Source organism: Caretta caretta, chromosome 2 (genome assembly GCF_965140235.1).
Source record: "Caretta caretta isolate rCarCar2 chromosome 2, rCarCar1.hap1, whole genome shotgun sequence".
Classification (NCBI taxonomy): Eukaryota; Metazoa; Chordata; order Testudines; family Cheloniidae; genus Caretta; species Caretta caretta.
Window position 1 is genome coordinate 119,900,201 of NC_134207.1, and position 16,501 is coordinate 119,916,701.

The 16,501-nt window shown below is 44.7% G+C and overlaps 1 protein-coding gene across 3 annotated transcripts in view; it reads left to right on the forward strand.

Annotated features, from left to right (window-relative positions):
* The first annotated feature begins 2,726 nt into the window (after positions 1-2,726).
* SLC22A23 (solute carrier family 22 member 23) overlaps positions 2,727-16,501 on the forward strand; it is a 183,796-nt gene continuing 170,021 nt past the window's right edge. The window contains exon 1 of one of the 3 annotated variants that reach the window (XM_048839751.2): positions 2,727-2,885. Coding sequence is in view for 2 of the 3 variants with exons in the window: in XM_048839749.2 (XP_048695706.2) it covers positions 3,986-4,522 (537 nt within the window). In the remaining variant the exon portion in view is untranslated. Of the gene's footprint in view, positions 2,886-2,944; positions 4,523-16,501 lie in introns of those variants that run through there. The other 2 variants (XM_048839749.2, XM_048839750.2) reach the window with 2 other exon arrangements.

Sequence of the window (16,501 nt, forward strand, 5' to 3'; positions counted from 1 at the left end):
TAGTAGTGGGGCATGCTGCTCTAGGCACACCCATAACTATAGGCCTCCCCTTCAGGTAAAGGGGAGGAACCACTGATCCCAGCCTACAATTGATTCTGGGGGCAACAAATGAAAAAACAGGCCTGGGAGTGAGATCAGAGGTAAAGAATAGGGGATTGAGAGGTGGACAAGGAGCAGAGAACCCCAGACAGCACCAGCTGCTCCTCAAAGGGGTCTAGGAAATCAGTGGACATGGTCTATAGGAATTCTGCTCTGAGGCATGACTAGACAAGGGAACCGAAATAGGCCCCACAGTCGTGAAGTATTGCCTGTCAGACTTTCTCCTCCTGGAGTGATGGATGGCCATCTTGGTCAGTGTCAGGAGGAGGTCCTGTGACTTTGTGGGGCCACGGATGGCTTGTGCATAGATCAGGAGATGGGAGCAAAAATGCAGCCAGAACCTCAGTAAGAGGTTCAGGAGGAGCTGGAAGAGGGCCTGCAACCTATGTAGATGTGCACCAGGGTCTCCTCACCGCAAAAAGGACAGGTGTTGGGGGAGTACTTGAACTGCACCAGGTACATGCCTGGGCTCACAGCTCCATGGATGAGCCACCAACCTGGTGGGCCATGGAAGCAGAGAGGAGTGCAGAGTGGCCCACTGGGGTTCCTCACCCTCTGCTGGTTGGTAAATGGATAATGAATCAGGAAGAAAAAGGACGGTCTCATGGTTAAGGCAGTTGAATGCTGTCCTGGAGAAATGGATTCTATCCATGTTTCTGCTACAGTGGCCTAGACCCTGAAAGGTATCAAGGCAAATCAATGGCCATTCACAAATAAATTGTTTGCCTAAATATATTAGCAATAGCTCCAATCTTACAAACACTTTTGCTAGTGAAGTAACTTTACATACTGACTGTCTACATGCGCCATTGTTTGCAGAATCATTGTCTATACTGTTTTTATGATTTCCACAAATTTGAAATTTCTGCTTTTCTCAAAGGCATCTGGCAGGAAAAAATCCAAAAGGTGAAATTGACTGTAAACAAAAGTAAAACTCACTAGCCTTTCTCCCAGCCTAGAGAAATGCAAAGGGAAAAAAATTATCAGCATTTATTATGAAAAGTAAATTATATTTACAGTTATTTTTAGATATTAGATTTTATTGGTAAATGTTGGTGAATGTCAATTTCACCATAGGCTCACAAACAGATGAAAAAATATTTCCACTGATAATCGAAATTTACAGACAGGCAAAGAAAGAAAAAGGCTGCTTGAGAACTTCTTAGCGTTGGATTTTAGGATATTTAGTTCATATATTTAGAGTGTGATGTTGACAATTTGTATTTTAATGGTTGTACAGTTTTAACTTTTTGAAACTCGGCGTCTACTGTCACTGAATAATTATCAGCTCCCCCATTGTCTGATCCCCCATCATTTTCAACAGTTGTAAAAATTTAAATCAATACAAATTGGAAAAAAAAATTAAAACCCATAATTCTGCACAACTGTGAAAATTTAAATTGATACAAAAATACTTAAAAACAAACATTGATAATTCAGTTGAAATTATAAAAATTGAATTCTGTCAAGCCTAGTTTTAATTATCTCAGAGATTAACACAGGTAATTATTTGTTTGTAATTTAATTTTTCACCTGACACACACTTTGAAATTATGCACATACATCTTTCAAGTTCCAACTATTTTGTATCTGTCTAGGCTTCAGAGACAGGATGTTCTGGTTCAACCTCTAGTCTTTCCTTTGACCCCTCTGGGCCTCCCCATCAGTTACTCTTTATGTTCTCAAAAAGAAAAGGAGTACTTGTGGCACCTTAGAGACTAACCAATTTATTTGAGCATGAGCTTTCGTGAGCTACAGCTCACTTCATCGGATCCGATGAAGTGAGCTGTAGCTCACGAAAGCTCATGCTCAAATAAATTGGTTAGTCTCTAAGGTGCCACAAGAACTCCTTTTCTTTTTGCGAATACAGACTAACACGGCTGTTACTCTGAAACCTGTCTTTATGTTCTGGTTATCTAATCTCCCTTCTTCAGTCACTCAGGGTGGTTTTGTAACTTGGCTTCTCATAGCTTGTCTGAACCAGCAAGCTGCAGGACTCTTATCTTACTGAATAATAGACATAATAGAGGAAATAATTCACATAGAACTAAACAACGTTATTTTACTCCCCCACCCACCCTCTATCGTTTTAATTAGAAAGGAACAACTATTAACCTTGGAGCTATTTTTCATGTTCAAGTCTTTTTTGCTCCTACCACTAATAAATGAGTTAATTGTGAAGGGCTTTGCATATTTCCATGAAAAGTGCCATGTAAGTATAATTTGTGTTGTGTAAACAAGTTCACAGAACTCATTTACAAGAACATATGCCAAATGTAACAACTGTTATCCAAGACAGTGTTGCAATGCGTTTCCATCCTACCCCAGCGCTGGCTGCATTCCAGTGGTGGGTGAAAGCAGTTATAATTTATTAAGGGATGTTGGTGATCTTCCCGAAGGATATATATGTTGATGTAAAATACAGCACTACCTCTGCTGCAGTAGTGATACTATCTTGGCCACCTGAATGGGGTGCTGTTAGGCTGGATTCATTTTAACTCTACCCCGTTTTATTCTCCTTACACTAACACAATGTCATATCCAACCCATAGGGGATAAAAGCATCTCTTTACCAACTCACAGCGAATAAGCCATTTGCCTAAGTACATTTAAACAGCTTTAAGAGACCAGACAGATATCTCAACACTAGCCAAAAGAGATACCCTAGCGGGAGGTGCTTAACTGAAGAGACTCCGGGAGAAGGAAGCCTAGCACGAAGACCCACTCCGATTCCTTTAAACTGGGGGTAGCTAGAGTGAGGAGGAGAGGAACCAAAGCGATCAGAGGTGTGTGTGAGTCGATCTTGTTTCAAAAGCTGCTACGTTCGCTGACGCCCCCCCCCCCCCCCCCACACACACACATCGAGCCATCCTGCTGCTGCTGGCTGACACCACATCCACCGCCTTGTGCCTGAGCCAAACCCTGCTGCTGTTCAGCGCAAGCTCCTAAATCCTCCTCCACTTTCCTAGCCGGCTCGGTCCCCCTGCCCCAGAGAGCCGGAGCAGCAGGCGGCGCAGGAGATCAGCGGATCTGGCCAGGGTGGCCAGTGAGCGCGCTGGATTTCCCCCCTCTTCTGCTGATCATGGCTTGAGCTCGGCTGCCGGTGGAGGTGCCTGGGGTGGGGGAAGGGCTGCGTCCAGCTGCTCCCTGCAGGGGGAGCCAGGCTGCCGCCGAGGGCCCGGGCGCAGGTGCTGTTACCTTTACCTCTGGGGGAGGGCTGGGGGCTGGCTCTGCAGGTTGAGGCTGCCGAGAGAGGCGCACTCGGAAGGGAGTGGGGAGCGCTCCCCGCCCCTTTCCCCCGGTACGTGCAGCAGCAGGAGCCGAGGCGAGCTGCAGCCTCGGGAGAGAGAAAGAGGCGCCGCCACGCAGCGGGGCGAGCTTCGCCCGGCAGCAGCGGCGGCTCTCGGGGCTTCTCCCGCAGCCCGGCGGGCCCCGGGGTGGGGGGACGCCCCCCGGGGCGCGGAGCCAGATGTGCGGGGCCAGGGGCTGGAAGGAGCCAGCCAGGCGGTGCCGTGAGCTCTGCCCTGCGGGGCCGCTGCCCCCGGCTTGCCCACGGGACCCGTAGCGGGTGCTGGGGCAGGGAAGCCGCGGCGCGGCCGTGCGGAGCGGAGGCGGCTTTGCAGAGGCTTCCCCAACGCGGCCGGGCGGCGGCGGCGGCGCGGGGCAGGCTCGGTTGCGGCTGCCGGCGGCGGGGGTGTCTCGGCCGAGCGCGGCTTGAGGCGCAGGGCAGGGGGAGTCCCCGGCTGCGTGGGCGGCTCGGGTCGCCTTCCCCGGGCGTGCGGAGCCCGCGGCGCAGTTGGCAGCTCCGCGCTCACTTCGAAGCGCCCAGGCTCGGAGCGCGGCCGGCCCCATCCCGCCCCCTCGGCTCTCTATGTGAGGCTCCCGGATGGCGATAGACCGGCGACGCGAAGCGGCCGGCGGAGGCCGGCAGCTGCCCGAGGAGAACGGGTCCCTGCCGGCCGGGGAGGCGGGCTCGGCAGCAGCAGCGGCGCCGGCGGTGGCTCCCCCCGCGGCCGCGGAGATCCAGACCCTGCCGCCGCCGCCTGCCGGCGGCTCCTGCAGCCCCCTGCTGCTGGACTACGATGGCTCGGTGCTGCCTTTCCTGGGCGGGCTGGGCGGCGGGTACCAGAGGACCCTGGTGCTGCTCACTTGGATCCCGGCCCTTTTCATCGGCTTCAGCCAGTTCTCGGACTCCTTCCTGCTGGACCAGCCGGACTTCTGGTGCCTGGAGGCGGACGGGCAGGGCAACGGGACGGGCCACTTGACCCGGGGCCCCGCGAACCACAGCCAGAGCGGCATAGGCGGGATGCTGGGGACCCCGGCGCTGCCCACCCCGCCGCCGGGAGACAACGCCAGCCAATGCCACTGCCACGAGTGGCAGTACCGGATCAGAGCCGGCCTCGTCCAGAACGTCGTGAGCAAGGTAAGGAGCAGGGGGGGCTCCCCCGGGCATCTCCCCCTCCCGCGGCGCCGCCCCCGCACTGCGCCCCTGGCCGCTCTGCTCCAGGGCTCCTGGCTTATTAGCAGTCCTTAATTTGTGCCGGGTCTGAGCCCCCCCCACACACACCTCTAGGCTTGGCCGTTCATAGCCCTCGCCCCTGTGGGCTTGTTGCCTCAGTTATGAAAGTAAAAAAATTGCTTGAGCCCCAGCACCTAATTGCTTGAGCCTTGACACCTCTTTCATTACAAATTAAGTATTGCTTATTTGTCCCTCCGAGCAGGGGCGCTGGAACAATTTGTATAGTGGGGGTGCCTAGAGCTATTGAACCAAACTGTAAACACTGAAAATGATGGAAACCACTTCAAGCCAGGGGGTGCCAGAGCACCCCTAGTTCCAGTACCTTTGCCTCCAAGCTCATTAACACAAGCCCGCCTGACAACTGCATAGGCTGAGGGGCTATAGAAGCTGGAGGACAAAATATGCAAGGTGGGTTTGACTGTGGAGTCCTTCCCCCAGGGGAGGAGGGACACCCCACTTAAACTTGTGCTCAGACATCTAGGAAGGAAAGCAGGCCAGGTGGCAACTAGCTGGTGTCTGGGTCACATGCTTCTGAACCCTTATCTACTTCCTGAATGCCAGATTCTTTACAGGTTTGTTTTTCTAATGGGACTGGCATGAACAAGATATATTACCGGCAGGTGTTGGTCAGAAGTTACACCCAGCTGTGTCATTGAACCTGAATCCTTAACTTGCAACAACTCTTGTTAATGTAATTCTGGGCCTCTCCTAAACACAACTGTCAGTATTGCCAATTTTTGTGGCTGTTTTGAACATGCATATACATATATACAACCTGAAAAATAGGTTGGCACACTGGGCTTGTCATGAAGCATTTGAACCCACACATCCAGAAGCAAAAGCAATCAATAACCCATTAGACAGCTAGCCTTGAATAAATCCCATGCTTTGCATCCTGATGTACTCTTTGAACTAATGTATTTAAAACCCAACTGCTTTTTTCCTTTCCTTCTCTTTCCTATCTTCTCCAATATTATTCTAGACTTCTGTCTCAGGTTTATGTTTGAATGCATTTTTGTTACTACATTACAAAGTCTTGAGGGACAAGAAATAGGACATGGGGTCTACAGTCAGTGGCTGTTTTACTGATATACTCATCTAATCTTCACAGTTTTCAGTGCTAGCACTAATCTCTCAAGAACTACAAATCCATTGGGCTAATGAAAAGACTATTTTAAAATAAAACCTTTCTACAGTTGTATCATGGTTGTTAGCAAACAGCAAAAAGAAAACACTTCTGAACAGAGAACCTCAAGTCATTACACAGGCTGCCCCTGTACCAATGCAGCATACTAAGTAGATCAGTTTTAGATTACACAACAAAAGCTGTTGAGGGTGGCAGTGAGGAACACAGATTTGAGAATCACACAACTGGTATGCACTGTGAAATATAAGTATTTCTTTTTGGCAACGTACTTGGTGAAGGAATAAAGGGGGACACATGCATTTTAGGTATAGAAATCATTCTAATCGAAAGGAAAAATGTATACTGCTTGCTTTGTATTGCATAAAGTAATCCTGTAAATCATAAACATGGTTTATAGTTAAAGCTACAATGAACTGATAGTATTTCCATATATGCTAATTAGCGTATGTATAGCATATGTATAACTTTGCCCTTACACATGATGAATTTTTAATATATGTTTGTTATTTACATTAGTGGTGCAAAAGTCTTTTGTACCATCTGTATACAATTCATTGATATTAGTAAACAACTGTAGCTCATGAGATATAAAACAAAAATGTTACATCATGAGAGTTCCCTTAATCTCAAACCCCCAAAGCTCAGCAAAAATTAGTTCTCACATGGGAACTCTGTTTGGATTAACTGTGCTGCATTGCTTTCCACAACTAGACATGCAGTAATCAAATGACCAATCTCGTTGCTCTTTCTTGCAGCCAGCACAGGCTCATATCAGTTATTGGAAAGCATTTCAGTTTTTCAGCATGTCCCTCAAAGTGTACATGGTGTGAAAAAATCAACCAGATATAGAGCAAGCAAATAAACCCCAGAAAAATTCAAAAGCACAATGGGTCAAAAATCTGTCATATTCCCTCTGCAAAGATGAACACACACACTGAATTTAGTGTTATGTGATATAAAACTGCAAATCTGAAATTCAGTGTTTGATGGGGACAGATTATCTTCTGTTATGACTGGAGACTGAGCTATGCATATGTTCTAGGACAGTAGTTTTCAACCTGTGGTCCATGGATCGCCAGGGGTCTGCAGACTGTGTCTAAGATTTCCAAAGGGGTCACACCTCCATCTGAAATTTTTTAGGGGTCCACAAATGAAAAAAGGTTGAAAACCACTGCTCTTGGGCAGTGGTTCTCAACCAGGGGTACACATACCCTTGGGGATACGCAGAGGTCTTCCAGGGGGCACATCAACTCATCCTTATATTTGCCTGGTTTTACAACAGGCTACATAAAAAGCACAAGTGAAGTCAGTACAGACTAAAATTTCATACAGACAATGACTTGTTTATACAGCTCTATATAGTATACACTGAAATGTAAGTACGATATTTATATTCCAATTGATTTATTTTATAATTATATGGTAAAAATGAGAATGTAAGCAATTTTTCAGTAATTGTGTGCTGGGACACTTTTGTAAGTGTCATAAAAATAAAGGGAAGGGTAACCACCTTTCTGTATACAGTGCTATAAAATCCCTCCTGGCCAGAGGCAAAACCCTTTCACCTGTAAAGGGTTAAGAAGCTAAGATAACCTCGCTGGCACCTGACCAATGAGGAGACAAGATACTTTCAAATCGGGAGGGGGCGGGAAACAAAGGGTTTGTCTGTCTGTCTGTGTGATGCTTTTGCCGGGAACAGATCAGGAATGCGGTCTCAGAACTTCTGTTAATTAGTAAGTAATCTAGCTAGAAATGCGTTAGATTTCCTTTTGTTTAATGGCTGGTAAAATGTTCTGGATGGAATGTATATTCCTGTTTTTGTGTCTTTTTATAATTTAAGGTTTTGCCTAGGGGGATTCTCTGTGTTTTGAATCTGATTACCCTATAAGGTATTTACCATCCTGATTTTACAGAGGTGATTCTTTTACCTTTTCTTTAATTAAAATTCTTCTTTTAAGAACCTGATTGATTTTTCATTGTTCTTTAGATCCAAGGGTTTGGGTCTGTGTTCACTTGTACAAATTAGTGAGGATTTTTATCAAGCCTTCCCCAGGAAAGGGTGTGTAGGACTTGGGGGGATGTTTTCGGGGAAGACGTCTCCAAGTGGGCTCTTTCCCTGTTCTTTGTTTAACACGCTTGGTGGTGGCAGCATACAATTCAAGGACAAGGCAAAGTTTGTACCTTGGGGAAGTTTTTAACCTAAGCTCATAAAAATAAGCTTAGGGGGTCTTTCATGCAGGTCCCCCACATCTGTATCCCAGAGTTCAGAGTGGGGAAGGAACCTTGACAGTAAGCAAGCAAGTGAAGTGAAACTTGGGGATATGCAAGACAAATCAGACTCCTGAAAGGGGTTCAGTAGTCTGGAAAGGTTGAGAACCACTGTTCTTATGCCTAAAGCAGGGAGATAGCAATCCTAAAATACTGTGTCTGTGTGTGTATAAAACCTTATTAAAATGCTGAGAATCTTTTGAAACTTATTGTGACGTTGACAATAAAAACAGCAGAGAGCATTACTCCTTTATCCTGTAGGCTATAGCCGTGTTTTAAAAAATGCATTCCTTGGAACAATTTAGCACATAGGGTAAATCGATTTTAATGGATAAATAAACAGCTGCGGTCCCTGCTGTCTTTTTTAATTAAAAAAAAAACAACTTTAACAGACTTCAGAGGGTTTTTTAAGTATAGTTTTTATTTTTGGTGTGTTTGCTTCTTAAAACTTGGCAGATCTTTCCCACTAAGCTGTAATACTATATAATTACAATTATAGCATTTTCTAAAAGTCAGGATGCCTCTTCAGTTTTGGTTTATTACAAAGGAATGGGGAAAACACGCAGACAACAAAGCATCATTTCACCCTGGCTCAAGTTTTCTCAGGTGAATCCATGGGAGTTTTGTCATTGATGTAACTGGGAGCAGGATTGGGCCATAACCGCTAATTCCCATATAGGTATTCCAGCTTCCTTTGTAAAATGGAGCTGCACTGACTTATTCAGAAAGATGGATGCTCAGGTCTCCCTCTTTCTCCCTCCTCTCCCCCACTAAATAAACTTGCTCTTATTACACAATGTTCCGATCTATCTAAATACAGTTTTATGTAATGTATCTTGGACTAATATACACTCAGCCGTGTGATAGCCAGGGGTTATATTGAAACAGCACACAGAGAGCCAAAAAAGTGTAAATCAAAAAGGCACTTTAACTCGGCCAGTATATCCTCTATTTTTAACCTGCATTGCTCCCAGGTAATAGAGGAAGAAAAGTGAGCTCTGTCACGTTCACCTACAATATCTCAACTGTTAAATTATTCTTGTTTTTTGGTGCAAAGTGTATTTTGAACTTTTTGTTTTGTTGCTTTCTACTACTTTTGTGTGTGGGTTTGGAATGTCACCTTCCTTTGTTCCTCTCTGGCAGGCAGTTGTCCATTAATTAAATGGGTCACTTGAACTAGCTTCCCACCCTCTCTCCTCCCAGTACCCTTCAACAGACTGTAGCCTCTTGCCCAATGTTATACCTGGTACTTGCAGGGTTGAGGTCTTGTCACTTTCAGCACAGCTTTTCAGGGTATCCATTTCTGCCTCTTCTTGGGTCTTTGTTGGTTGTAGTGTTGAGTTGGCTGGTTGATCAGTCTGCAGCAGAATGTTGGTTTCCTGGGGCCATGCATCATTCCTTGCCTTTCTGATATTTTTCAAGAAAGGCAAAGCTGTTCCAGGCGTGAACGAAGCACTGAATTCTTGACTGAGTTACAGGGGGAGCTGCTTTTGAAAGTGCTGTCAGTCATGAGGAGCTGGAATCAGTAAAAAGGACCACACCGTTTATTATTTAATATTGTTGAAATAATTACAAAGAAGCAGCTAACTACATAATTCAACCACAAGAATCTCAGTGGCCATATTAAATCACAGATCTGGGTTACTGTCCTGATTCAGTGCATAAATCATGGACCTCGGCATGGTACTTAAATGAATCTTCTTCTTCTTCTAGATGTATTTATGTATTATTACAGTTGTTAAATGTTACTTGTTTTTTCTCACACGATTCACTTGTCTTGCCTAGATATCAGATGCAAATTTAGATGAGGGTACTTCCTGTTCATAAATGTCCTGGGCTGAATAAATTCTTGAGACAAAAAAAGTATCAGTAATGATCGTATCCACCTTGGTACTTTTATGTGGTACTTTTCATCTCTAGGGCTATGTCTACATTACTGCGGTAAGTCAACCTACGCTACGCAACTCCAGCTACATACCTTAGGTTGAGTTACCATGGGGTCTACACCGCGGGGGTCGATAGGAGAAAATCTCCCATCAACTTACCTTACTCTTCTCGTCTGGGGTAGAGTACAGGGGTCGACTGGAGAGCGATCTGCAATCAATTTGGTGGGTCTACTAGACCCGCTAAATCGACCACTGGTGGATCGATCTCAGAACGTTGATCCCCACTGTAGTGTAGACCTGCCCTCAATCTCAAAGCACTTTCCAAAGGAAGTAAGTAGTATTACTCCTGTCAAGCTGTCTGGCTTTCCCAGTTAATCTGTTAGGAGAATAGGCATCTGCTTATCCAATGCGATATAGTGCATCCTACATTGTCACTCAGGGCATGGCTACACTGGAAACTTCAAAGCGCTGTCGTGGGAATGCTCCTTTGGCAGCGCTCTGAATTGCGAGTGTGATCACGCGTGAGTGCTGGCAGAGAGCTCTCCCAGCACCCCTGGTAATCCCACCTCCATGGGGGGATTAGCTCCGAGTTCTCGGAGCTTGTCTACACGGTTGCTTTAAAGTGCTCAGACTTGCTGCGCTCAGGGGAGTGATTTTTCACACCCCTGAGCCAGCAAGTTAGAGCGCTATGAAATGTAAGTGTAGACAAGCCCTGTGATGTGGACAGATATACTCTTCTATACAGTCAGTTTCTTTATAAATTGGGAAAACATTTTCCCACTCCCTTGTGTAGTGGAGGATGTACGCACTGGCTGGGGAAGCTGCTTTTGCCATTCCATGAACTTCCAGCTGCCTCGTGTATGCCCTGTTCTCAGCTTCCAGTTGATCCATGCCTCTTTGTTCTGCTTTCTCCTCAACTTCTTCATTGGCCTTGTGCCTTTGGTAGGCTCTCTCCTTGTTGGTCTTGACTGTGTCCTGGGCTGCCTCGGTCTCCCTGATCCGCAGTTCTGCTATCTGTCTCTGGTGCTCATGTTCTTCCTGGGCTGCCAGGTGATGAACTCAGGCCTGTTTTCCTCTGTGGTGCCTGCCTCTGCGGTGTCTGAGGCAGGCGGGTCCTTGGACGCCGGGTCAAAAGTTATGAGAAAAGCTCCTAGCACCTGAACTGGGATTTACTTTTTGTGGGATATTCCCCTCTCTTTACATAACTGTTCAAGTCTCTTCTATCAAGACCATCCTGTGACTGAGTTCAATCACTGTGTCTCTTCTTTAGCCTTTAAAAACTCTCAATGTCAAGTTTAAACTTTTAACAGTGCTGGGTTATGATCTATAAACCCAGTTGACGTGTGGCATATGAATCCTGCCAAGGCTATGCCAGTGTCAAGCTGTCTGGAATGGCTCAGGAGCATGAGCACCACCCTCAGGGCAGACTGTTAAGGAGAAGGGCACACACTCCAAATTGGTTGTGAGTTCTGTAATTAGATTTCACCAACCAGGTATTAGGTGTGAATTCCTCCGGCACTACAACAGCCTCAACATGGAGTCACAGACACTCCTATCCATTTTGCCCAGGCAAGCTTGTCTTTGTGATAGATGGTGCCATACACCAAAAATGACAACAATTTTCAGATTTCTCCCTGTCCCAAAGGACAGGTCACTTACTCTAGTCACTTTACTCCTGGGGGACTTCTGCGCCAAAAAATTAAATTGACAAATTTTATTTGTCAAAATAACACTGCATAATCAGGCCAGTTCCAATTATTTTGGTAATTTATTTCAAAATACCTGGCAGCAAGTATTTCTGTAACAACACAAACACGTAGAAAAATTGCCCCAGGAGTAGAGAGTTAGGGTTGACAACCCTATGACAACCCAGTTCTTGTTTCTCTGCCCCCTCCTACCCCCAGAGTCCAGCCGGGAAGCCAGACACCCACAACCCCTCCCCCCCCCCAGAGCCCAGCCATGCCCCCTCCCCAGCCAATATACCCAAACCCTCTTCCCCCCAGAGCCCAGCTGTGGGCCTCCCCAAACTAGATGCCCGCACCTCCTCCCCCCAGTTCAGATAACTGCCCCCCTACCCCTCCAGAGCCCAGGGATCCAGAGGGAGAAATAGCCTGCTGCTCCATCACAGGCTTGTGTGGAGTTTCGTGCACACTGCTGTCATCTTCCCTCAGGGTTTTTGGGGAACTGCAGTTGCTGGGAACTCTCTATTCCCCCCATTCCCTGCAGTGTCTTCTATGTGTGAGCTGGCCTCTGCCAGGTCCAGCAGCCTCTTGTGGTGGCCAGCAGCACTGCAGCCCATTTCTAGGGGGTGGGGGGAGGAAATTGTGTGCAAAAAAAATAATTTCTGCAAAATTCTGCATGGCGCAGTGGCGCAGAATTTCCCCAGGAGTATCAGTTGGACCTTAGATCTCACACCAAAGAAAATACTTGTAGTTAATCTTATAATAGATTAACTAAAGATTTATTAACTAAGGAAAATAAATTAGTTATTTAGAAGGTTATAACTGCTAAACATACACATACAAATGAGTTACCATCTTAGGTTCCAAAAGGTAATAGAGGCTGCTGTAATATGCAAGCCCTATATGTCCTCTAGGGCTAATCCAGTCTAGGGGTTCCCTTGCTTAGGCCTTCCCAAGCAACCACAGAGATCCAGTTTCTTTCTGTCAGGGATTTTTATTCCCTTCCCCCAGAGTTCAAGCTGATGGGATGAGTCCTTGTGCACATCCACACCCATGAAGAGGAGAAGCAGCAGACCACCAAGTCTTTTGTCCTCTGATGTTCTACAATGATTTGTCTGGTGTCTATGGGCCATCTTTTGTTGGGCAGGAGATAACGCTTCCTGTGACAAACTAGTATGTAACACTTGCTAATGCTTTTCTCCTGACTGGGTGTGTGTGTGTTTGTGTTACAGTTTGAGCAAACACTTTTACAATTACAGAGCAAACACTTAAATATTACCTTATAACACAGGATGCAGATATTATAAGTGAGATTAATGCATTTTACAGACCAAACACTAAGCATATTTTTATAAACCAAACACTAAGCATATTTTTATAAACCAAATAGCTATTTTACTAATCCTAACACACAGATGATCCAAACTGGTTTCCAGCTGTGCCTTTTTAAATATTCAAGTGATGCCTAGAGGCCTTGGCAGGAGCTAGCACCTGGTCTACCTGCATCACTACCCCCATTTTACAAATGGGGAAACTAAGGCACAGAACACTGACATGATGAGGAACGTTGTGGCATTACTACAGTGAAGTGAAATAATTTAGAGACCATGACTTTTTCTTTTTCTTTTTCTTTTTTTTTCAGTCAGATGAAATAAGTTGAAGCTGCCAAGTCTGTGAATGTATCAAGGGGTGGTGAGTTCTGAGAACCAATAGCAAATCAGTTCAGGGATTTAGGTGATGTATAGCTACTTAGGGCAATGTGCCAATAAAAAGAGGCAGCTGCAGAGTTTGGGGAGCTCCAAAAGGAGTTTGGAATTAGTTCTCTTCTCTTTAAAGCCTGGATCTATTAATCTTCTGGGTGCTCTGCAAAGCCTATCTTTAATCCCACAGCTCTGGGGATAGAATTGAGGTAATGTGAAGGTTTCACTATGTTTTGTTAGGTTTTTTTTTTTTAGTTTTTGTTGCCCTTCTCTGTACTTTTTCCAATTCTAATATCTTTTTTGAGGTGGGTTTTTTGACCAGAACTGCAACCAGTATTCAAGGTGTGGGTATATCATGGATTTATGTAGTGGCATTACAATATTTTCTGTTTTATTTTCTATTCCTCTCCTAAGGGTTCCCAACATTCTGTTCGCTTTTTTGACTGCCACTGCACATTGAGCAGACGTTTTCAGAGAACTAGCCACAATCATTCTAAGATCTCCCTCTTGAGTGGTAACAGCTAATTTAGACCCCATAATTTTGCACATAGAGTGGGATTATGTTTTCCAATGTGCATTACTTTGCATTTATCAACATTGACTTTCATCTGCCATTTTGTTGCCCAGTCACCGTTTTGTGAGACCCCTTTGTAACTCTTCAATCAGCATTGGATTTAACTACTTTGAGTAATTTTGTTTCATCGGCAAACTTTTCCACCTCACTGTCTACCCCTTTTCCATATAATTTATGAATATGTTGAACCGCAATGGTCCCAGTGCAGATCCTTGTGGGACCCCACTCTTTATCTCTCTCCACTGTGAAAACTGACAATTTATTCCTAAACTTTGTTTCCTGTTGTTTAACCAGTTACTGATCCCTGAGAAGACCGCCTCTCATCCTGAAACTGCTTACTTTGCTTAAGAGCCTTTGGTGAGGGACCTTGTCAAAGGTTTTCTGAAAGTCCAAGTACGCTATATCCACTGGATCAACCATGTCCATATGTTTGTTGACCTCCCTCAAAGAATTGTAATAGATTGGTGAAGCATGATTTCCCTTTACAGAAGTTGTGTTGACTCTTCCCCAGCGTATTTGTTCATCTATGTGTCTGATAATTCTGTTCTCTGCTATAGTTTCAATCAGTTTTCCTGGTAGTGAGGTTAGGCTTGCTGGCCTGTAATTGCCAGGATGGCCTCTGGAGCCTTTTTTTTTTAAATTGGCCATTACATTAGCTACCCTTCAGTCATCTGGTACCAAGGATGATTTAAGCAATAAGTTGCATAGCACAGTTAGTAGTTCTGCAATTTCATGTTTGAGTTGCTTCAGAACTCTTGGGTCAATACCATCTGGTGCTGGTGACACCTCAGTTCCTCAGATTTGTCACCTAAAAGGAATGACTCTGGTGTGGGAATCTCCCTCACATCCTCTGCAGTGAAGATCAATTTAAAAATGCATTTAGCTTCTTCGCAATGGTCTTATCGTCCTTGAGTGCTCCTTTAATATCTGGATAGTCCAGTTGTGCCACTGATTGTTTTGTGGACTTCCTGTTTCCAATGTACTTAAAGAAAAATTTGCTGTTTAGTTTTTGTCTTTCGCTAGTTGCTCTTTAAAAAAAAAAAAAAAAATTTTTTTTTGGCCTAACTATATTTTTACACTTTACTTGCCAGAGTTTATGCTCCTTTCTGTTTTTCTCAGTAGGATTTGACTTCCAGTTTTTAACGGATGTCTTCTTTAGTCTCTAACCATTTCTTTTACTCCGTTGTTTAGTCATGGTGACATTTTTTTGGTCCTCTTGCTGTTTTGTTTTTGTTTTTGTTTTTTTTAATTTGGGGTATATATTTAGTTTGAGCCTCTATTACAGTGCTTTTTAAAAGGTTTGTTTACTTCTTTAAAGAGTCAGTACCCTGCAGCTTGCCATATTAACTGACATTAACAATTACTTCAATTCAAACACAATACTAGAATGGTGTAGATTAAAATAAAACAAGTTTATTAAATGGGACATAGTTTAAGTGATGCCAAGTAAAAGAAATAAAGGTAGAGATGGTTACAAGCAGATAAAAGTGAAAACATGGGTCTAACAGTCTAAAACTTAATCTAGCAAGGTACAGTCTTTGCTTAAGATGGTTTCTGTCAGCAATTATTCTTTGTCCAGCATGCCTGACTGTTTCTCAGCCAGGACCTTTCACAGAAGTACGAGGTGATGGTTTCCCTTATTGCTTTAGGTTCCTTATATTCCTAAATAATTGTCTTCGTTCTCAGAGTTAGGAAGGTCTCCTGGGGATTCAGTCTCCTGTGTCTCTTTGGGGTGCAAGAGCCATTTTAATTCTCATTTTTTCCTCTCTCTCTCAAGTTCAGGCTCGAGATAGCCCTTGCTGGTTTGTTTGATAGCTTTGTTTATAGCTAATATGTAAATTGAGGTAAACCCACATTCCTTTGTCTAGAACAGACCTGTTTATTACCTTTATCTAGGTTAGGCTGTCATCTTAAACATGTTCTAGTAACATTATATAGAGGGAATTCATAACTTCACAAATAACTTTAGCATGCATTTTACAATGATATTAATGACCAGCGTACTATTAGTTTTCAAATGATGCCTCACAAGGCATATTTTGTGCAAACATCATTGCAGTAATGTGTAGGTGTGAATACATGGGTGCTTAGGGTCCACACAGTTCCAGGAGACTGTCACAGGGGTGCTCAACACCTTGCAGGATTGAGCCTTTTCATACCTGGGGAAAATAAGGTGTGCTTTGCAGCATGCCCAGATGACTGACTAATATGGACTCAGGCAAGCTGGGTGGGGAGAGAATGGGTGTTTGAGCACAGAATGGTGGGGAAAAAGAAAAGGAGTACTTGTGGCACCTTAGAGACTAACCAGTTTATTTGAGCATAAGCTTTTGTGAGCTACAGCTCACTTCATCGGATGCATACTATGGAAAGTGTAGAAGATCTTTTATACACACAAAGCATGAAAAAATACCTCCCCCCACCCCACTCTCCTGCTGGTCATAGCTTATCTAAAGTGACCACCCGCCTTACAATGTTTACAATAATCAAGGTGGGCCATTTCCAGCACAAATCCAGGGTTTAACAAGAACGTCGGAGGGGGGGGGGGAGAGGAAAAAATAAGGGGAAATAGGTTACCTTGCATAATGACTTAGCCACTCCCAGTCTCTATTCAAGCTAATTGTATCCA